This window comes from Pempheris klunzingeri, chromosome 20 (assembly GCF_042242105.1).
Source record: "Pempheris klunzingeri isolate RE-2024b chromosome 20, fPemKlu1.hap1, whole genome shotgun sequence".
Lineage (NCBI taxonomy): Eukaryota > Metazoa > Chordata > Actinopteri > Acropomatiformes > Pempheridae > Pempheris > Pempheris klunzingeri.
The window spans coordinates 17,164,323-17,187,633 of record NC_092031.1 but is presented as its reverse complement, the minus strand read 5'-3'; the positions used below and the strand labels follow the sequence as shown (position 1 = coordinate 17,187,633).

Sequence of the window (23,311 nt, the reverse complement as noted above, 5' to 3'; positions counted from 1 at the left end):
ATAAATGGTGGAAAGTGTTCAGTTTTTTTTTTAAAGTTTACATCAAGTATTGAGAGCACTCTTATGCTTTAACAATGTTGTGACAATGTTGCTAAGACTGAGTAATTTCCCTCAGTTAAATAAAGAATCTACATCCTAATGGGCATCCAAGGAGCTACAGATAGTAAAACCTATTTTCATGAAAACACTAATGAGTTAAAAAAATAGCAATGTCTTTCTTCACTGTATCCTGTCTTCTTGCCCTTTAATAGCATGCATGTCAGAACATTTGCATATATCCAACTTTTAATTTGATTTGCAAAGTATGCTTTTGAAAATATCTAAAATGTTAACACTGCTGCAAGTCAGAAGTGCATTAAAATGGCATTTTTGTTTCGCCATTCATCATTAAGTCAACGTCTACGGGAAATGCCCCCCCCTCCCTTTTGTCTGCAGCCCGAGGAAAAATAAATAATATAATAAAAAATACCCACGGATAATTAACATTCATTTAATCACCTTAAATCCAGCCCCTGAGATACCCTCTATTCCAAAGCCCTCCACACCTGAGAGCTGAGCCCAGAAAAGAGCCCCCTATCTCAGCCGCCCCCCCCCGCCCCCCTAGACACACTCTGACCAATCTCACAACAACACTGCTGTCCAAACACCAGTCACAGCAAAGCAAGTTATAATGACATGTGAAGAATCCTGTTTGGAACACTGGAAAGAAGAAACTCGAAGCCAAAGTAGATCAGACTGTGATCTGGCCCTAAACAGAGATTATGAGTTGGCAGGATATCTCTGTGCTGTCAGAGATAGAAAGCAGAGACAGATCCTAACCAAGTCCTGGCTCAGTGACTGCAGACTGAACATCAACCAAGGAAGACACAGAACATCGTGGCAGCCAAGAGAAGACAGAATATGGTCAGTGTTCAACAGGTGAGGCCGAGACGGAGATGCACTTCTGACATAAGGAATACTTTAAAAAGTTCAACTGTGAGATCTCAGATGTCAAACAGCTAAATGGGCTCTATCGAAACTACTGTAGCTTATAAAGGCTTGTATATAAGACACACTGTCTGTTAACACATAACTGTTAAAGCCTACTGACCAATTGTGGTTATCTTAGAAGTTTTGATGCTTCGGCAACAATGTTGTTAAAGCGTTCATACAAATGAAGCCCACTGAATTGAACTGAGATGAACTAAACCCCCCCCCACAATATAGTGGCAACCTATACAGATAAAGAGAGAGTGACAGAGGGAGGGAGAACACATGGCCATCCGGCACTGACTGTATGTGAGTGTGTGTAAGTGTGTGTGTGTGCGTGAAGACGTGTGCACAGGCGTCTTATCTGTTCGGCGTGGGTTTTATTTACCGAGCCGAGATGTGGATAAGCGCGGAGCGCCGAACACGACCGCGGCAGACGTACAGACAAGATACAACTACAGGGAGAGGATTATATCTCCAACAACACCACTAAAGCTGTCCACTCTCTGCTGGATCCTCAGAGTACACACACACACACCTCCCCCATGGCTTTATGGATGGATGGGCACACGGTGGAATTACCACATAGAAGGATGAGAAATCACTCAATGGAGGGATATGTAGCATTTCAGATTAACAAGTCCAGGACGAATGGAGCGAGATAAATGTTGGAGTCCATGTGAAAGTGAAGTTGAAAGCGTGATGGCGTGCAAAATAAGAGAGAATGAGTGGGGGGAAGAGGATGAGTGGCTATCTGAATGCATTACGATCTGCCTGGAAAGCACTTTCCTGCTACAGGAGCCATCTGGGACCTTTCCCACATCTGTCGATCAACCTGGCCTCAGCTCTCCGACTGGTTGCCGGGCTTAGTAGGTCGCTACCAGGGAACAGGAGAATCAATTCCGAGAACACAGTACTACATGCGGACATATACACACACACCCTTTGATGAGAGCGCAGAGGGATTGTGACGGAGGGGAGAAAGCAGTAAGGGGGGGGTAACGAGGCAACGGTTTGAAGTGTGGGGAGGTCAGAGGTCAGGGGGGAGGACTGTGGGACTGCCCACAGGCTCTAATCCTCCTCTGCACCGGCTTGCTACCATCTCCTCCTGTCTCCATCCTTCCCACCCTCTGCTTGCCCTCCCCATCACCCTGCTAACTCCCCCCCCCGTGTCTCTGAGGTCTCGTTAGGGATTCGCTGTCGTTTCCCTCCAAGGATGCTTTCTGAAAAGGACCCTTCTCCTGTCCTCCCTAACCTCTATCCCACTCTGTCCTCCTCTCTCGGGAGTGTCATCAGGACAGATGAGAAGGGCGAGGAAGCAGGAGCGGCTTGAAGAAGAGGCTTGGCGACTTACAGTCATCTCCCTCCTGCAAATCTTCCATCTTGTTTCTTAAATCCTATGAAATTCATGTAAAAACCTCTGCTCCTTCTGCCCCTGGGCATCCTTCACCAACACCAGCATCTCATGGTCCTCCTTAACACTCGCCACAGACACCTTCCACCTTCCCTACTACATCCACTCCATTTCCTTTCTTAAGTGCACCCCAGAGAGAGCCAGCAAAATTAACTGCTCTCTTTGACTGTCTGGCTTACTTGGATAGTTTTTTGGGGGCAAAAGCATAGTTGAGACTGATTAATAAGCTGCACTGACAAGAGGCATTCAGGCTAACAACAATGGGAATTCATTTTGGGAATTACAGTCCTTGTAAAACATTATTAAATTCATGAAAGACCACACGTAACTCTCGCACTGACAGGGATTCATCCTTCGAACCACTGTCAGTGCTTCTGCCAAGATGCTTTGTTGCTTTATTACCAGATCAACCTTGAGAACACAGAGAAATGTGTTCTATTAATGTAAATCACTAAAGCTTAATGCTCAATGGTTTCCATAGTGTGTAAATGTGCTCCATAGAGCGTTAATAAAGAAAAAAGCAAGGGGGGAAAGACACAAATCTTCAGGGTTTTGAGAATATAATGTTATTCTTCACAACCTGTATGTTTTTTTGTGGTTAATTCAAATCATACAACAAGTAGTTCTGACCAAGCGATCTGATTGGTCATTTAAAACATCAGCATGGCAGCGCGACTAACCGCCGCCATGCTCATCACTAAAAATATTACTCCACCATTTCTACGGCAACATTGTAACTTGTAACTACTGGATTGGGTGCAAAAGCCAACAATATTGGTACAAAATGGATTGTTTTGTTGTTAATTTTGATCTCTATGGTGGACATACAGCTTTGAGGATCATGTATTTCGGATTTCTCTGCAACAGGTTCCCTTTCATCTCAATTTCAGTCCTCCGATGGGACAGCGACTGGGCACAGTGCTTACTAGCTTAAAAATATATGAGCTGAGGTGGAGTTTGCGGACGTAGTCGCTAAATCTGTCGATAGACCCTCTTTCAGAGTCTGCTGAAGTGACAGATCATTTTCTATTACTCAGGGTCTCGTGTATTTCCATGGAAACGGATAACAACGGCAAAATGTTTTTTATTTTGGGACAGAATTGCCCCTCAAAATGAGTTTGTTAAATCATTGCAATATTACACTCGAGGTTGAGCTTTACTGTATCTATTAGGACTTGGATGCTAACGAACCTTGGTGCACCATTGTCGTGCCGATATTGATGATAAAATACGCCCTCGTGTAAAATTGCTTAACTGGGAAAAAAACTACAAAGATCTACCATCCTGCAAGTCAAAATGCAGCTGATTTTATAAATGCAGGCATCACTAATATCAGCAGGGATTTAAGTTTTCTAGGTGTAGACCTGGTTTGCCACAATGGTGTCACGGACAGGGATGATCTTGGATGGTGTAAAAACTGCAGAGGAGGAGACCTTAGAGTCTTCTATGTCATAGAAACAGAGGAATGGGTAAAACTGAAGGCTGGTTTTCACTGGGTGGAACAGTGAAATAAAAACATGGAGATCACAGCCACACAAATATTAATACAGACTGTCCATTACTGAGACACATGAGCACACAGTAGAGAAGCTACAAGATCAAGCAGCAAATAAGGAAATAAAGATTTATGGCCCTAATGGCAGCTTTTCCCAAAGCAGCAGGGACCCCACTGCTCCAGCTTCTCCCTGACGCTCTGCACGGTAAACTGAAGTTCTGAACTGTCATGTGTTGTGCATGTGAATAAAGTGCATATGTAGAATATTTAGAATATAATCAGTATATCAATGTTTCCTTCAGTGGCATATGTGTGCTCTGCTGTGTGTATGTGGGGAAAAAGCAGAAATGAGCTTATTTGAAAAAAGGCCTGTGCCAGGCCTAACCATGTCAGCATGTCAGGACCACTTTATGAAGGTAGAACATTTTTGTAATTAGGTGAAAACCAGTCATGAAAGTTGATATTCTAGACATGTGGCCTTGTAACTGGCCTGAAAACATATTGATTGTGGGAGTTTATTTTGAAAATGATTGAAAATCAACCGGCAGAGAAAAAAAGAGTGGTAAAGTTTTCCATTCAAATGTACTTTTAAAAGGAGAGATTTATTGTTTAGCAACACTTCCAACAGCTGAAAATGTTCCAAGAAAACCTGACAAATTGTGTTAGTGTGTTTCCTGCCCCTTGGCTGTATGCACATTCATCACTGTTCCCCTTCTTTGATACCTCTCACACACCATTTCACACTTCCATATGAGGGAGACAGAGAGCACAAAAGCTGAGATATAGAAAGACACCAGTGCCAGAAAGATCAGAAACAAACACAGGGCAGTAGAACAGGCACGAGGAGTGTGTGTGTGTGTGTGTGTGTGTGTGTGTAGGTGTGTGTAGGTGAGGGGTGGCTTAAAGAATAACTGCTACAAAGACTGCATCTCTCCTTGCGTTCCAACGTCCCACTTCCAGCAATTTCAGAGCCTCTACAATCAACAAACCTCGACCCGCCTCTAATCAAGCTATATTTCTGTGTAATAGAAAAATTAACCAGAATTTATTGCAGCAATTACAATCAAGAGCGATGTTTCAGTACGACTGTTGGGGCCGTAATTGATTCCAACAAGCTAAAAGTGCAGCACAAGCTCTGAGTGCTGGGGTGGATTGAGAAGCGCGGAGCCTCGTGGTGAATTCAAATAGCAAATAAACTAAATGAAGTGAGGAACTCAGAATGTGTGTGTGTGTGTGTGATTAGCATGAGTTGGGCTCTGAGCACCTCATTCGGCGCAATTAGAGCACGCCGGCCTCGAACCAGAACAACAGGCGAGGAGTAATTGGATTTAAATTAGACATGTTCCCTGTTTGCAGCTACCTAATGTAACGTGGAGCACGACCCCCTCACTCACTCTTCCTCCTACCTCTTCAGTTTATCTCATTTAATATCCCTCCATCTCTTCCCACCCCTGGTACTCGCATCATTCACCCTCTTGACTTCATCCTTTAACTTTCTCACACTGATACGGTCTAATTGGGTTTCTTCCAATTGATCTCATCTATTATCTAATTGTGCGTTTTTCATGTGCTGCTCTCAGAATATCTATTAGTACCCTTTTCTTGATTACAACAGGGAATTGTAGTACATCTGATAAGTAAATCTTTTACTAAATAGTTGTTTCTGCATCATTTCATGTGTGTGTGTGATGGTGTCTTGTGTGTGACATGTGTGCATATGCATCACAGTATGTTTGTGTATTGCATCTGTTGCTATTTGGCTTTATGCTTGTGGACACACTGTATCAGAGGAGTGTGTTTGTGAGTTTGTGTGCCTCACAGCTGCTGCAGGCAGCGGTGCTACTCCTCTGGGAGTGTTGTGTCTCACCGCCAAGAAAGAGGTGTGTGTGTGTGTGTGTGTGTGTACTGCTGTGTTGGATCATCACTTCTAAGCCCGGCAAAGATAGTTGCTACTGCTACTAATGGCAAGCTGCTCTTACAACATCTGGACACACACACAAGCACATGCACGCACACCAAATACACACACACACACACACACACACACACACACACACACACACACACACACACACACACACACACACACACACACACACACACACACACACACACACACACACACACACACACACACACACACACACACACACACACACTCATTTACTCCTTACCCGTCTCCCCCCCACCATCTCATTCTGAAGCTCAACGAAGGCTCATTAGAACAAAATCTGGACCTGTCGTGTCACTTTGACGGACCAGCGGTGTTGCTTTTTTTTTTTTTTTTTTGTCCGGCTTCTGCACACACACACAAACACGCATGTACACAAAAGGAATAATACATATGCCAGAGCACCTTTTCCTCTTTACCTCAATCGTCTAAGCTGCTTTTTCCAAGCATTTTCAAGTGACACAAAAGAATCTTTGCCTCTGTTTTCGTAATAAAGAAATGCGTTTCCCCTCATGGGAGTATTCAGGGGCACAGACTCTTGTTCCAATCTAAGTGTGTATCTCTTTCTCATTTTGCATCTTATTGATCCCAGTGGTAAAGACCAGTTTCTTTCTCTGGCCACCATCGTCTCGTCTCTCATCCTTCACTGTATGAGGCCTTTAAAACTCCATTCCTCTTGTGTCTGCAGCGCTGCCATTACTGCGCTCATTAGCAGACACTGAACTAATTGGATTATGTTAATTAGGCTGGAGAAGACTTTCACAGATGCAAGGGCGTCGACCCGTACAACGTAACTGCGGGCTGCACGGGGTCACAAATGCCACAACAGTCGGATTTAGCACCTGGAAATGCATTTAACGGCAGATTTATTTAAACCAATATGAACGATAACGTGTCACACTTTCCGACCTTTAATCTTACATCCGCGCTAAAAACATAAAGCTGCCTTCACATTCTGGAAAACGTGGCGATCTTTCCAATCTGTACGACTAATGACATTTTTTAAGACTTTATAGGCCACTATGACATCCCATGTGATTAACCTGACAGTAACGAGGCCCAGCATGTGACTGGTCCTGGATGGATATGATAGTACATCTCATACAGTACATCCCCCTTAATAATAGATCCATCCTGATAATGGCTCAATCTGGCTCCCTCTTGGTCTGTGTCTCTCTGCAGCGATCTGGAATGGCCCGATGTTACTGCAGCCGATACTGCACAACTCATCTATATTTCAATAGGGCCCTGTTGAATGTGTGTGTGTGTGTGTGTGTGTGTGTGTGCCTGTGCATTTGTGTGAATGAGGAAGAGGAGAGAGGGGAGGGGAGGGGACGGAATGTGTCGCTGGACAATCGCGGCTTTAATTTACTGATCTAATTCTGTTTACGGGCTGGGTCAGATAAACAGAGCTCATTGAGCAGTCTTCCGTCTTGAGCAGTGTCAGAAGAGCGAGGCTGCGCATGTTTGCATGTTTTGTTTCAACGTTTACTTGGTCGACCGGTACGTAAAGCTTCGTCGCACAACTCTGCACAAAACAGCTGCAAAAGAGGAAAGACATCAAACATTGATGAGTCTAGTTTAATGTGGATGGAGCGCTCATGGTTCACCCGTCATTCCATGAACAGAACTGTTGATAAGGGACACAAAAAAGTCCAAATGCCAATCACACTGGGCATGTTTTGCTTTTGTGCTGCTACGCTTTGTAATTTCAAATATTAAGGCGGATGTGTTTTCATACTGGAGAACTAACCAGGTTAGTCCCACTGAGATGAAGACCCATTTTTAGGAAGCAAAAAAGAATCAGGGCAAGTAAAATGCCATGTCTGATAACTAAATCAAACAACTCAATTGCCTGATCGGGCAAGTGGTAAAAAAAAAAAAAGAATGGCTGACTGAGGAGAAATTTTGGGAACAAACTGCAGCCATGTTGATGTCTTACTCTTGGAAACTCTCACGTTAGAATGAACTATGGAAGCTCAGGAAAGCTGTGGCTATTTCACCACACAATTACCCAAGTTAGAGTGAAAACCAATTTCAGCCTAAACTATAAGTTTGAATTAATTGATAAAACCTAGAATACAGATTACACAGGAAAATTAACTTTAGTCTTTGTCGTCATTTGATAACCTCTAATAAATAAAACAATTAGTGCAGTGGCAAGTAAAGATTGACTTAGATTGACTTAGATTTCTGTCCCACTTGCCTGAGTGAAAAAAAACTAGAATGTAGTCGAGCAATGTATAAAATCAAAATGTGTTCTAAGTCTAAATATGAGCTAAGAAAGGGTTTGGCACAGCTCTACAATAGCCAGTCCAATAGGGTATCATCAAGCAAGCTTCTACAAAGAAAAAAAACATTAAAAATCAATTACAGATTCAAAATCTGTGGGATATTTTGAAAAATATGAATGAGAATAGGTTTTAGGAAACAAGCTAATTCACTTTTCTGCTATGAAATGAACGATATCACTCTAGTGTCTTTATGGGAAATCCAGAGTTGGCTATACAGATTGGAAACAAGAGCAAGCAAACTACAATTTCAAAACGCTAAATTAATCTTTCTAACTACATGCTCTTGTTGACGAGAATCCAAGAATTCTCCTAAAGTTTAAAGCTGAAACGTCTGAGAAATATGGCCATGGGAAACATGGTAAATATGACAGCTTGGCTATCCATGCTGAATTTAAGTGTGACTCAGAGTGACAGCTGTCCACATCACAACAACCAGCCAAGGCGGTGTCAGGGCTGCCGGGAACACTCGCACACTAGCACGCACACCCAGAGCGTCTTCGGCTGCAGAGCAACGATTACGACCCATTAGGCATCTAGATGTTAGGAAGGGGCTTTAAGGTCGGAGAGGAGAGGAGAGGAGAGGAGAGGAGAGAAGGAGCTCAGGCTGACCTTTAAAGACCCGCTCTTAAACCAGCCAACACCCCGGGCACTGTTGTAAGTTGGTCCCACTCTGCATCTGTGCATGTTTTTGTGCGTGCGTGTTTCGAAGGTTACTGCAAATCTGCTGCCACTGTACAGGTATTGATATTGGAATGGGGGGATGCATCACTCTTTCACACACTCACCTTATGCGGTAGGAAGAGGGAGTTGACTGCAGCTAGAAGACTCGTTGTGTCCGGGGCATCCCTCTGGCCACAGATCACGATCTAAGAAAGAAAGAAAGAAATAACGGTGGAGGATGTGCGGAGGAGGGAGAGTGGAGACGGGAGAGCGAAGAGGGGAGAGGACAGAGAGATAACGAGATGGGAGAGTATGAACAGAGTGAAATAAGAGGTGAAAGGTGACGCATAAGAGGAGGGGAGAGGGGGAGGAAGTGATAGAGGTCAGTACTGTATTTGTAGCAGTAACAAGGGAGGCAGGTGTTTTCCCTGGGAGTGCCTCACCTTGCCTCGCCCCTGAGCTCGTTACCCTCGGCCCACAGCCTCAACTCATCCTCCGCAGGTCATGCATGACCAACAAAAGGCTAACTATCCCACTGTTTCTAGCCCCGTTATTTCATCCTCTGTTCCTCTGATTGTGCAGCACACAAAGTTTTCTTCGGGAGGCTGAGAAACTTCAGGGCGACTCGTGTTGTGCTTCGCTGGTATGTTGGTTTCAGTGGTTACAGGCTAAGTGAGGGTGTTAATATTTCAAAACCGATTACATAACTGGGGCAGCTCAAGTAACCCATTAAATGCACGATGGCTGTTAAAAAACAGGGAAAAAATAGTCAGTGAGTCAGTGTCCAGGGATTAAGTGTGTGTGTATGCAGAGAGCTGAGATAGAGCCACTGTCCTCAGAAGACCTTATCTTAGTTCGGCTCAAGTCAAACATATGTATGCATATACAATGCATGGGGTTTGTGTTACGGAGAGACCCAAACAGGATCCAGGGTTCCCTCAGAATGGTAGAGTAACAGCGGCAGGGGGGCATTAGGGATTTCAAGAGGAAACACTATTTGATTCTTGAATTAAGCGAATGCTCTCACTGCCAGACCTGCAGGCAAAGTTCGCTCAAACTTTGCAACGCTGCTGTTTTTATCAGTTATCGGCCAATTGTTTTTTTTTTTCGCCTTTAATGCTGAAACCCACATTGCTTTTGGCAGAGTTACTTGTTTGAAATAAGCGCTTGGATTAAAGCGGGAGTTGAGTCGGGAGGCGTGATCGCCCCGGGAGGAGAGGGGGGAGAGTGAAGATAAGAGCTAACTCAGCTTGCACCTGAGGCTGCTGCTCGCTAATGTCCGGTCTCGGGGAGATTGACAGAATGAAATGGTGCTTGGGCTGCCTTGGCAGTGAAACCTCAGAGACAGTTTGTGTCCACCTCTTTACACAGACCGGGCTACAACCAGGCGCTGGTAAAAGGAAAGGAAAACGTATTTTTTAAAGGCATTAGTCGCATAAACTATTTGAGTTTTTATAATTTAACTACAATTTGAACACTCGTTAATCACGGCCCATCCCTGGGAGGCATATGGAAAATATTTGAAAGGATACAGTTCTATCATCTACTTCCACCCACCATTCAGTTCTCACAACAGCAGGTGTGTTGCATGTGGAGGTTTGATGAAAACCATCATGGTACAGAATGACATCAGCACCGATCAGGTGTGTTTTGGGCTTTTACAAAACAACAGATTCAGTAGGCCTCAATCAGTGCATTCATAGGAGGGATGAAATACCAGAGAACATCTCTCTCTCTCTCCCTCTCTCCCTCTCTCCCTCTCTCCCTCTCTCTCTGCAGAGCATGGATGGTTGTCAGTAGACCCTTCAGGTAGCCTGCAGTAGAGAGGGGTGGGGGGAGATTGTCCACTAGTTCCTTGATCATGGATGGCATTGTTCTCTCAGATGGATTAAAAATAAAAATAGGAAATGCTAAAATGGCTCCTGGGCTTTGTGTCCCGGTGCTCTGAGCCCCCAACTCAACATGTAAAGGAAAAGGTGAGATTTACTGGCTGAGATGTACAGCAGCACGCGTAGCAGATAAAGTTTTCTAAGGTTATTAACTGTTAATTTCTGCCTTGTGATAATGCAGAACGTGAACAGATGTGGAATTCATAGCGTTTATATGATGAGTGGTCCTAGTAAGAAGTGGAAAAGAATATGCCATTTGACTTCCTGATTATAGGAAGCATGAAACACAAAATAGCAGTAAAAAAAAAACAACCTAAAACACAGAATCGATTTTCCTGTCATGATCGTACAGGAAATACAACAGCTGTTTTATTGGTCGGACAAAATAACTCATTTGAAGCCACCACTTTAGGCACTAGTTAAGCTGTGACTGCTGTACTGATCAGAAACATTATAGACCAAAGGAATTACTGGTTCATATAAATATTTCTGTATCAATACTGAAGAATGCTGCAGTTGCAGCAATTATCTGTGAATCAGAAAGTCAAAACATTTACTTGAAGAAAATGTCTAATGGTCTTACTGTAGTCTCACTATAGCACACTAGCAGTCTAGTTTCGCTGGCTTACTTTTCACTTCAGTGAATGGTTATTAATGAGAGCAGTGAGTCAGCAAAGCCAATATGGGGATGCTGATTGTTTCACCAGCCTCTGGCTCAGCTGTTGTTCAGTGCATGTATTGTTTGGTTCGCTTCTTGTTGGTAATTCTAATGTCTTGTGTGCTCGAAACAATTTTTCGGGCAAGCTGAAACACTTGCTTTCAGTAGGCGGACATATAAAAGTGAGTTTAGTCTCACAGCCAGGTAAAAAACACCCACGTCTCAAGCTAAGCTGGCCTGAGTTGATCCCCCTGGTGCCTGAAGTCAAAAGTACCTATCAGTTAATGTGAGCGTGTGTGTGTGTGTGTGTGTGTGTGTGTGTGTGTGTGTGTGTGTGCATGTGCGTGTGTGTGTGGATGTTAAGAATAACCTGTTTAAGCGTGTAGTGCTGGGCCTGAAGAGCCCGGACCATTTCGGGCAGCGCTATGGGGACCCGGGTCAGACGGTCAGAGAAGGCTGCCAGCAGCTGTTGGCACCTCTGGAGCCACTCCTGCCTTCCGGTGTAGTGGGACAGGCGCAGGAGATTGGACGCCGACACCGAGTTCGCACTGGGCTCAGCTCCGTCCTGATCTGAGAGACACACACACAAAAGGCACAGAAGATTTTTATAAGGCTTAGGCTGGAGGTACACTGTGCTTCAAACAATGCTGAAGCTAGCAGGTTTCAGTGTCGAGGGTGACATTTTGAAATTAGGGTAGCAGTCATATGATCAATAGTAATCAGGCAAAACGATGGCAGGGTGTCATAAAGAAGATGTATGTGTTAAATAGGATGGGTGCACAACAGATATTATGTCTCTATTCTTTCATGAGACACAAGCGATAAATCTTGTGACAAATGTGATGCCTCTGGCCCACAACATCAGACTTTCTGGAACAATTTGTCAAAGCAACGGGAAATATGGGAAGCTGCTAAGTTAAAACACAGACTCTATACCTTCCCGTGACTCCCCCCGGCACACGGCCGCGCCGGAGTCTCAAAGTGTGGTGTGATGTGATGGGACTAAACAGATGACCTCGTGACTTAGCCCTGTTAAGTGATTGGCCCTTATCTCTCATCAGTGTCCAGTGAGAGCCTGGAGGTGATCTTCTCATAACCTGTGACCTCGCTGCATGTCTGCTTCCCAGCAGTACCCCGGTGCCTCTGTGTGTGTGTGTGTGTGTGTGGGAGTTGGGAGCGGACACAAGCTACTTTTAAGTCAAACTGCGATTTTAGGTCAAAAACTAAAAATACCAAAGAACCCCTCCCACACACACACACACTCTACTGTAGACTGCGCATACAATATCATTTATGACAAGCATGAATTTACAGTTGCATATAGGTGCACATGAAAACACATGGATGACTGAAATGCAAAAATAATTAGATTTTTATCCCACAGTTTCAGTTCTCCCAGAGTCCCGTGGCTCGACATACACACCAATGCGCAAAGAAGTATACGGTGAACACACACAGAGGTTGAGCGAGTGATTCTGCCCGCTTTCCACATTTCACATCTCTTCTTAAAGAGCCCCGTGGAAGTGCAAGTCATATATATACACACACACACACACAAAGGCTCGTGACAAAACAGACTCATTACAGCAATAAGAGAGCAGCCCAGAAATACACACACCGCACCAAAAGAAAAACTATGGAGATAAACAAAATAAGTGCTAAATAAATGCATCAATAAATAATCATGACATAAATAATTAAATGAATAAATTGAGGAAAATGTAGAACCAATAATTTGAGAAATATTTTAAGAAATTCTTACAACTCAACTCAAGTTATTTCATCCTTATTTTCATAATAGGAGTTCAAAACAACTTTTAATTTCATAACGTCACTTTTTACTTGTAATGTTATGTTTCATGGCGGTGACTGAGTAGATTTACAGCCTCTAGCTGGCCGATGTGGTATAACGTTGAAGTGGCTACATTTGTTGAGCTTGCTAAATCAAGAGAGGTAGGATGTACATGATGGGCAGAAAGGTGAGTGGTGACGACACTGTTGTCAAGAAAAGCGCTATTATGAAATTATACTTGACATGTAACGTATTATTGGGAAAAAGTCACAGTAAAATAAAAAACAGACTTTTGAGGAGAGGCAAAATGTTTCACTGATGTTTTTGAGCTGAAATGACCCACAGCTGATGCATCCAGCGTTTTTTTTACTTCTGTCAAGTGGGACAAAACGATTTTAAAAACACTGCTGATTTTTTTTCTACTTTTTTTTCTAATAAAAGTACAATATGCTGCCATCAGATACTGTACCTCGTACTCCTCAAAAACAAACACGCACGGGGGAGCCTGGCAGGCCTGTAAAGTGCAGAGTGGCAGTGTGGTGGGGTAATCCGTCTTGCGGTGACAGGCTACGCTGCTGGGACAGGCGTCCACACTGCAGCGGCTGTAGCGTCACTAATGGGCTTCAACCCTACACAGCGGCACCACCATAATGGCACAGTCAATCCTCTCAGATGAGAAACCTCTCACGTGTCAGCCCCGATAAACACACACCGATGCAGGTGTGACGACACGCTGGGACAGGCGCTGGTGAAAACTATATTACGTGGTGACATCTGGAACATTAAAACTGACAATCTTTCAGATAGAATTCTCAATTTAGAGGTGTTTTGTTTTTTCTTATTCACAGGTCAGATGTGAACATTTAACACACAAAACTAGCGTGGCGCTTGTGTCATGCTTGCCGCTCTGACGTTGACCAACTGAGCAGCTTAAGAAGTCTTAACCTCTGGAGATCATTTGCACACTCAAAAACAAGTTTATAACATCACACACACAAAAAAAAAAAAACACAGCCAAGCACATGATCTTAGTCTAAGATAGGGTGGTGAATCATGAAGCACATTTTTGGTTAATAGCACACACTCTATTATGAGCAAGATATTAAGCTGAGTAGAGATGACAAGATAATAAGAAAATGAATACAAGCGGGAGAAACTGAGCTGTTAAAATAGAAGGCGACTGTCAGGCAGAGTAGTTCAGGAGCATAAACAAAAAGGAACAGACTCGGTCCAGACTGGAAACTTTGGTCTGACAGATCAAAGGTAAATGTCTGCATGTCTACAAGGTGTCAGCTTCTCTGAACTGCTCACAACCATCAGTTGTGGACTGGCAGCTGAATATAACACATTTATATTTATATCCCATGAATCCATTGGGCCAAAGCCACAGACATTGTGAGGTAATGCAGTATTGCAGCATTCAAACTACAAACTGAATAATACATTTACTTTGTTGTAAATGGTTTTGGTGTATCTTGTGGTTTGGTTTGGTGTATCAAATGTTTCGATGTTTAACTAAGCTGGGTTCCAAACTTTGTGGTATTAAAGCAATTTGGTCTGTGCCATGAAAATATCAGAGTAACGCAAAAATGGCTCGTCATTCAGAACCAAATTTCAGTATCTAAGGAGTGAACCTGAGGAGTGAGAGTCCTCCTCCTGGAAATTCATTCAATAGTTTGTCCAAGTAAATGTTTTTCTATCTATACTGCGTATAGAGAAATGTGCTTCCTCCCACTTAGCTTTTTAGATTGGGTTGTTTCACGTTAGATACACATATTGAAAATAATTTGGACATAGGTCTTATAAAATCTTGTAAACCAAAGTAAGCTTTAGCTCCTGAGTTCTGCCTTCAACAGGAAGCCAGCTCAACTCCTTACAGTGTGCGTTAGTCTACTGAGGTTAAGGACGACCCTCATTAGTTTGTTCTGAGGTTTTGAAGCTCATCTTTCGGTCTTTTAGTTCCACCACTGTACCGGGTTATGTAGGTATAGCCACAGTGGCGTTTCTATTTATGCTATGAAATAAGTGCCACGAGTGGCTTCCTTTAACATACAATTTAGAAAACATCTCTAAAATTGAATGGCAAAGATACTGCTGGAATAAATGAGCATGCCATTTTGGCAGGAAAAGAAAAATATCATCTCCATTAGTCCACTGATCATTACAGACAAAGATGGATAATTTAGTTTCTGAAATCCCACTGTCATGTTGGAGTCATTGCACCTACTGGTAAACCTTACACCTGAGCTGAAAGTCAAGGTTTGAGGGCAGCAGAGGACACAAAGGAGGAAAACGCAACGATCCAGGATGAAGTTAAGATGTACAATATGTGAGATGAGAGGAGGCAGAGGCACAAAGTGGAGTTCAGATTCCCACTGTACATTGTGTGTGTTGTTTCGATCTGTCAAAGGCAGATGGAACGAGAGACAGATGTGACAGGTCTGGTGATCAAAGCAGCAGAAGAATTGGCGCATCAGTCTTTGAGTGCTTTCATGGCGGAGAAGTTCAACTTGAGAGAGAGACGGTTGCACTCCACTGAGGGTACGTAGGGGAGGTCAATATACCACTGCTCCAGTCTTTTATCCTCTAGCTGTTCATCCATCTGTCCATCCATCTATCCTTGCATACCTGCTCTCCTGTGGCTGAAGCGCAGCGACAGAGTGAAACTGGCAGTGATATTACAGCAGACGCTTCCATCTTGTTAAGCTCTGGATCGATCGATGAGGTGAAAGATGCAGGCAGGAGACAAAGAGATGGATGAACAGATGAATGGATAAGTGATTACACCCATCCATTAGCATTGTTTTTGTTCAAGTAAATTACAGCCATTTATTCGTGCTTCTTTTGTTCCTTCAAATCGCTGTGATCAAATTGTGGCAAATTTAGATGAGCAAACTGTCTCCAGGCCTCAAACCCTGCATGTATTTATCTGTCGGAGCTATCCATCCCTAAACTCGTTGAACCCACAGAGGTATTGTGCAGCAGTACTTAATCCTTCAGCTGTCCATCAATCCTTCCCTACAACTCTCAACCTATTAGAGCCACATTCAGCAGCAGCAGCATCAATACCCAATTTATTTTCTGCTGCTGGATGGTAATGTCGGTAGGAGGGTCCACCGCTTTGGTCCAGACTGAAACATCCCAACAACGATTGGGCGGATTGTCATTGATGTTTGTACAGATATTCACAGTCGCCAGATGATGAAGCCTACTGACTCTGGCGATCCCTTGACGTCATGAGAAAGGTATGTTGGCTTCACAATTAGACCGGTGATATCTATTCATATGTCAATGTAGCCATCCCTCACCCTCTTTGAGCTGCAGCAGTACGGTGCCGTCGCTGGGATCGCTGCAGAAGTAGCCGCCGCCCTGCTCATCCAGGAACAGCTCGTCCTGCCTTAGCTGCAGCTCTTCGGCCCACTGCAACCAGCCCGCACGCAGCGTGGCCTCGTACAGGTCCAGCAAACCGCGAACGACGAAGGCGTAGTCGTCCAGGAAGCCAGAGATAGGCGGAGATCTGGAGAGCACAGCGGGAGACGGGGGGGGAGGTGAGTGAAAATCAGAGACGTGAGAGGAGAGCGAGAACGAGGACAGTTTTCATTAAGAATTTATTCCTAGATCAATGCGAGAAAAGTGTTGAGACGGGTTATTGTTGGTGAACTAGTTCAGCTTCTTGTTTTTCCCCACTCATCTCTTATACACCAAATGCTTGTTTATAGTGCCTGTAGAGGATCAAGCTATGTTTTTCAGTAAGACAGTATAGAGATAGGAGAACTGGCTTGAGAGACAGACTTTAAAAAGCCAGAGGGAATTATTTGCGACAGTCCACAGCTACATCACGATACACACAGCGAGCTGAGCATAATCTCTCCCTCAAGCATTTCTCTCATTTTGAAATTACTCATCTGCCTTCTTGGTGCTAGAGGGCATCAGAGACATTTATGCATGCACACACACCTGTGCACACACAGTCTTTGAAGTTTCGAGCGAAGCAGGACAGTAATTAGACAAATCTGTTTACAGTTAGACCATCCCACCTTGCTCGAGCATCTCCCTTCACCTGTCGCTCCCTCTATCCTCTTTCAGGTAACTTTTGCACCCTCTAAAACGTTTATCCCCCAACATCTGTTCATTTCTACTTAGTTTATTTCACCTTGAAAACTTCCTACGCCTGGAGTTTCTTACCTATACCAATCTGTCACAATTTTACAACCTGTTCTCTGTCATTAGTTTTTAATGTGATTTATTGTTCAGTCACATATACACTTCAACAACAATCCCCTCCCCTCCCCCCTGAGCCCCCCCAAATGGCACCCCATCTGGGTGAGTGCAGGCGGACGGACGGTGACAGGAGGCCAGATAGTGCTGTGTCAGGTGAGGCTGCTGGTCAGTTCTCAAGAGGCCGAAAACAGGAGAAGTCTTTGGAGGATATGAAGTGCACCAGGACTTTGGGAGGTCATGGGGAGGTGAGGAGTCGTATCTTGGCCTATCTTTCCCAGACAGGCAGACACAGCTTGACTCATAAGTCGAAAGGAGACAGCAAGCAGTCCTGGACTGGCCAGTCTAATGTAAACCCAAAGGGGAAGAATGCCTGGAATTTGACATGACAAGCTACAAAAGGAGTGCCTATAGCAAAATTGCTCCGTGACTGAAACTTTGACCTGATGATGGTGGCAGATGATAAGTCAGGTGATCAAAAGCTCAAACAATAGAATAGAGCAGCCTTTTACAACTGAAACACACTGCTTGAAATCACGTGAGATAAAGAACAAATGTCACTTTTGTGGTGATTGTCTGATTACGTTGCCGAGTGCTTCGTGTTCGTCCCATTCAGATGCGCAAACCCGGCATGGGCTCACTATTGCCCCCGTGTGGTTGGAGTACTCACTACCCACTACAACTGCAGTTGCTGAGAAGTACATCAGCAATGAGCGATGTAACTAAATTATATTTGCACTCACTAAAGTAGCTGCTGATCTGACAATGCAGAAATATTGCTACAATAAAGTCAAATGAGAGGGAAAAACAGATTATATACAAATAATATTTGGAGGTGAAACAAAAGTGACTGCACCAGAAACATAAGAGATACGTCTCGTCACAGAGGCACACTACAAAAAGTACAGGAGATCAAAGTTGAACCTGGTAGTCAGACTGGATGCTGTGATGGATAGTTTTATTGTCTCTAGTCTGGACATAGTTGTTGCTTATTGATAAAATAACCAAAAATAGCAATCTTAAACTGTAACTTCTCTGTAAACCATATATGTGGGTCTTAAGAGATTCAGAGCTTTTTAGTAAATGAGCAAAACATTTCTACTTGGTGGCGCTCACCAAACTCATCACAATTCTTCCCCCCCCCCCCTATAAGAATACCGCCTTCTCTCACACAGTGACATGTCATCTGGCTGAGGTGACTGCAGCCACAGGGGTGACAACTTGAGACAAGACTTCAAGGAGGCCGCCAATGACAAGCAAACGTAAAAGCCTTTCAGAAATACTCGGCAGCCTTTTCATTCACACCGTCGGTAGCGCCTGTTAAATGAGTAATTTCCCGGAGAGTAAAAGATAAAACGCTGTGTCAGTCTCCCATATCAAAGAGACTCAGACACAATTTTATAATAATAGCTTGATAATGATTCTCTCACAATGGTTACTTCACTTCATCCTGAATAAGCCTTAGAGGGAGGAACCTGTTGGGGCAATGTGGGTCACGTAAACACATCGACTCCCATCATTTTTACAACAGCCGTGACCTTTGCGTTAGAGAATAATCTAATATGCTTGCCCGCGCTACAGAGGGTACTGTTTAACCATGGCGCTGCGCCATTACAGATGAAATAACTCATAATAACATAGAAAAATAATAGGAGAGGTGAGCGAGAGAGAGAGAGAGAGGTGGGAAACAAAGAGAGAAACAGCAAGACACCCAGATAGATTTCCCTGTTTGACTCATTAACCAGGAATCGTAGCTGGCGTTTGTTTTCCTGTGACAATCTGGACACCGTTGGAATTCATCTCACAGTCCTGCATCTCTCACCTAATTGCTCTTTGTGGACTTTCCCCATGTGGTGACACCTAATACATTAACTTCTGCTTTCTGTCGCTGCATCTCTTTCCTTAGAGCATTAACTACTAGCACAAGATACCTCCGAAGGCAATTTTCTTAATGTATCATCATCATTATCTATCTATCTATCTATCTATCTGCAGTAACCCGATTACTCAGGCGTCAATAATGAGGATCATTTTTCTGATCAGGGCTTTATTGGGTAATTGGAGAGGAAACTTGAACAGCTATCGTTCAGAGACAACGTCTGTTCTATCTATCCATCTCTCTGGTGTGTGAAGTGTGAACTGGTGAAAGAGGATGCTTTGAACACCACTGGAATACAACTTGGGCTCAGGTTTAGGGATTAGAGTAAGGTTACTGATTTGAGGCTGTTAACAATAGACTGTATAATAATTGTTTTTAAATGCTACATTTTACATCATTTTACCTCTCAACAGATCCTGAGCTTCCGTTCTGTTGAACAAAAACTGGTGATTGAGGTGTTGTCTCTGTATCCAACGACTGATATAACTTATTCCTATTTGCCATAAAGCTCCACTGTTGTCTAAAAGCTGTTAAAACACATCAGTGAGCCGACTGTTGCCCTGGCCGACATGTTCCTTCATTACCATGAGCACACACACTGTATTTCTTTTTTAATTAATCAGTCCAACATGCTCTGAATACTCAACAGTGCACAAAAATATGTATTAATCTGTGGACAAAAATAAGTGACCAACAAATTACTCTTATTTGATTATCATTTGCTTTAGATTACTGTGTGTTTGACGTACTATTGATCTGGGCTAAGCCTCTTAGCTCCAATCCTTCAGCCCTATAATACTATTCTGGACAATAGTGTGCAACTTGGTAGCAGCAGTTTAGGGAAGGCATTTTCCTGTTTCGACATGACAATATCCCCATGCACAAAGCCTGGTCTGTACAGAAATAGTTTTCCCCAGTTTGGTGTGGATGAAATTGATTGCCAAAAACAGTAGCTGACCTCACTAAATCTCTTGTGGCTGAAAGGGAGCAAATCCCTGCAGCCGGGTTCCAAAACCTTACAGGAAGACTTCCAGGAAGAGTTGTGACTGTAATAGATGCATATAGATGCCTATGGTTTTGGAATAAATAGAAGACATGGGTAGTTCACATATCCTGCAGGAGCGACCGTGGCTGAACACGACGAAAAGTATACAACCTGCAGACACACACACTTTATTATCGAAAAATCTGACAAGTCACCACTTGTGAATGCAGCACAGAGCAGCCTGCTTGTGACCAAACATGTTGACAACTCAATTAAGACTGAGTCAACATCACCAGCGTCCCACTTGGACCTTGCCACTGTCACAGTGTTCCCATTCTCAGGCCTCCCTCTGGTCCCTGGAGACAGTAGTAAGACTCTAAATCATGCAGTGCCAGGGAAGGGCCACGGAAAAATCTAAGGCATCAGCTCCACAACACCTCCACAGCCTATTAACCCAGTTAGTCTCAGTGCCTATTATTCCTCCTGGCAAATTAGTCCACGGCCCATATGTGATTTACCCATGTATGGAAACTAAACCAGGCTTGAGAAAAGGGCCTTGGTAAGCGTTCTCAATGCTGACACCATCTTGAATTGGACAATTATGAATGAGACAGAAGCCGTGGAACAAGGCCAGAGTGTTTAGGCACGAGCGCGTACCTGTTCACACATGCGTATGATATTACATGCATTTCATCATGCCTGTTGTGGGTCTCCTGGCAGATTTTTCTGCTGATTCGGTAGCATTTACCACTCACTCATTCACAGTAACTAGGGCACAGGGCTGGCCAACAGAACGAGGACACCTGGAGCGGTGGTGTGCAATCGACAAGGCGCCATGTGTTTGTGCGAGCATGTGCGTTCATGTTCTGATGCTTCCAGCACATTCCCAGTCTAATCCACTGATTGAACGTTGCCACCAGCCGATCGGTGAGTTCTGGAGTGTCAGGTAAATGAAACATTTTGTTTCCTTTTTGTAGGGTTAAGGGCTTAAGATATTGTGTTAACACAGCAAGAGAAGGGACCTGATTTCTTTACCATGTTTAGTTTAGCCACCACTTAAACCATAACTAGGATAAGCAAGTCTAAATAATTGCTCACAGTTGATCAGTACACTTTTTGTACTAGGCTAAAATTCAAACACACATAATCAGCAAGAAAAACAAAACAAAACATGCATATTCTCTCCCCAGAGCTCCAAAAGCTCTGAGCAGGAAAACAACTCTTCACCATCACACGTCATTCAACAGGCATCTGTAATCTACTTAGATATGGCCAATCTTGGTTCAAATTTACAGAATGATTGAGGTTAGAGGAGATATCCAATTACTGACATGTGCATGTAAATGTAGTTTTACCTTAACCAGGTTACTGCGGTGCAACATGTTCTCTGATTTCCTGCTGTAACCTGATTTATCCCCATAGCCTTGTTTCCTGTTTGCGTTAGTTAGTCTTTCCAAGCACAGTGGGAAAAAAAATTGCTTCCTGCCCCTGTGCTAAAGTGAAACTCTACTTTGCTACACTATTTCTTCAGTCTTGGAGTTAAGTACATATTAATGCATTACTGTCCCAGGACTAGAGAAGAAAAAAAACATGTTTTCAGGCAATAAGGAAGAAGATGCGTGTGATCTTAAAGGACAGGTGGAACATAACACTGAGGCTCATGGTACTGGATATACAGTGTTAAACAGGTACCCTGTTGACTTGTTCTGGTGGTGCAGCGCAGCAATGTTTTGATGTACGAGTCTCTGCTTTGTTTGATTTTCGCACATTCCTGCAAGCTAGAAAATATGGACATAAACAATGCAGGTTTAACATTTTTCAAGGAAACCAGCTCTGTAAATGTTTTATGGGGAAAGAAATTCAACAGTGCTTTTTGGTGAGAAACACTGAAAGTAAACTAAACTCTGTTTGTTTGAAAGAAAACTCTACAGAGACATCATTCTGAGGCAGTTCTGGACTGAGAAGGCTGTAACGGTGGAAGATACATTGAGTATGTATGTGTCTAACTCAGGCTGGTGAAGACTCATATCAGCTTCAGCTAAAACTTAGAGTGCATTTTGTGGTCACTGTCCTCCATTTACTTACTTACTGAAAGTGCTTTAGGAGGGGATTTCTTCGCAGTGGGTGCAGACAAGAGGAGCGATTACCGCAATTAATAATCCCACATATACATATGGGCATTTATTGAAACAAATCCTTTAGTTGCGCTATTTTGGGTCAACATTTTTGGTATCTTACGTCGACATCTTCAACATGCACTTATTGAAGTATTTGAACAGTGACAGAGTGTAGCAGCAGTCACAACCCTAATCACAGTCTATCTGGAGGACCAGGACCGGTCGACACTGCAAACTTATCATTTATATTTATTAAGAGTCATTCAGATAACCTGCTCCATGAGGGCTTTGTTAGGGTGAGATCAGGTTTGACTGGCAATATAACTCAATAATCCTACAACTGAATATTCAAATGTTACTATATGTGATTGGTGTGTGCAGCATCACGTCATTCCAGCTGAGCACAGCTCACTTCAAATCACAGAAATCTCTCAAGTGCAATCACCAAAAAATGTTCGAATAGGACACACTCATTGAGATAAAAGGCGTTTGTGGCCTTTAAATCTTAAATGTCACATAATCAAACCTCTCTTCTTACATCTGTTGCACTTCCATATCGTCTCCGCGGTAGCAACATCGGATGATCGTCCGCCGCTCTGCATCCCACAGGTGCTCCTTTAGGAAGTTGCCGGCCTGCTCCGCCCTCTCCAGCAGGGCCTTGTCCCCCAGCACAGCTCCGACGCGAGCGTAGGCCGAGAGCATCAGACCTAAGGGGAGCAGAGAGGAAGTGAGGCCGATGGTGGTGGGATGATTATGTAGAAAACGACTCTTCCTTAAACATCATGTCCGCCCTGCGCTGGGGGACCAAAGTGTGGCCAGTCGCAGCTTAGTTATTTTTCACACTCTTTGAAGTTTCCCTGTTCTCTCTCGTTCCCTCTCTCATTCACTCTCTACATCCATTCCTTCCTCCCTCTTTCTATCCACTCCTCTTTCATGTAGGGTATCAAAGCCTGCTGAGTGCACAGCCTGGTCTTCAAAGTGCTGCGGCAG

General features: G+C 43.6%; 1 protein-coding gene across 1 annotated transcript in view; it reads right to left on the bottom strand.

The window, feature by feature from the left end:
- spata20 (spermatogenesis associated 20) overlaps positions 1–23,311 on the bottom strand; it is a 39,720-nt gene that overhangs the window by 9,738 nt on the left and 6,671 nt on the right. Inside the window, exons 12-15 of the mRNA XM_070852221.1 lie at positions 22,860–23,028; positions 16,431–16,639; positions 11,701–11,900; positions 8,909–8,989 (exon numbers count right to left, since the gene is read on the bottom strand). Coding sequence (XP_070708322.1) covers positions 8,909–8,989; positions 11,701–11,900; positions 16,431–16,639; positions 22,860–23,028 — 659 coding nt within the window. The remainder of the gene's footprint in view (positions 1–8,908; positions 8,990–11,700; positions 11,901–16,430; positions 16,640–22,859; positions 23,029–23,311) is intronic.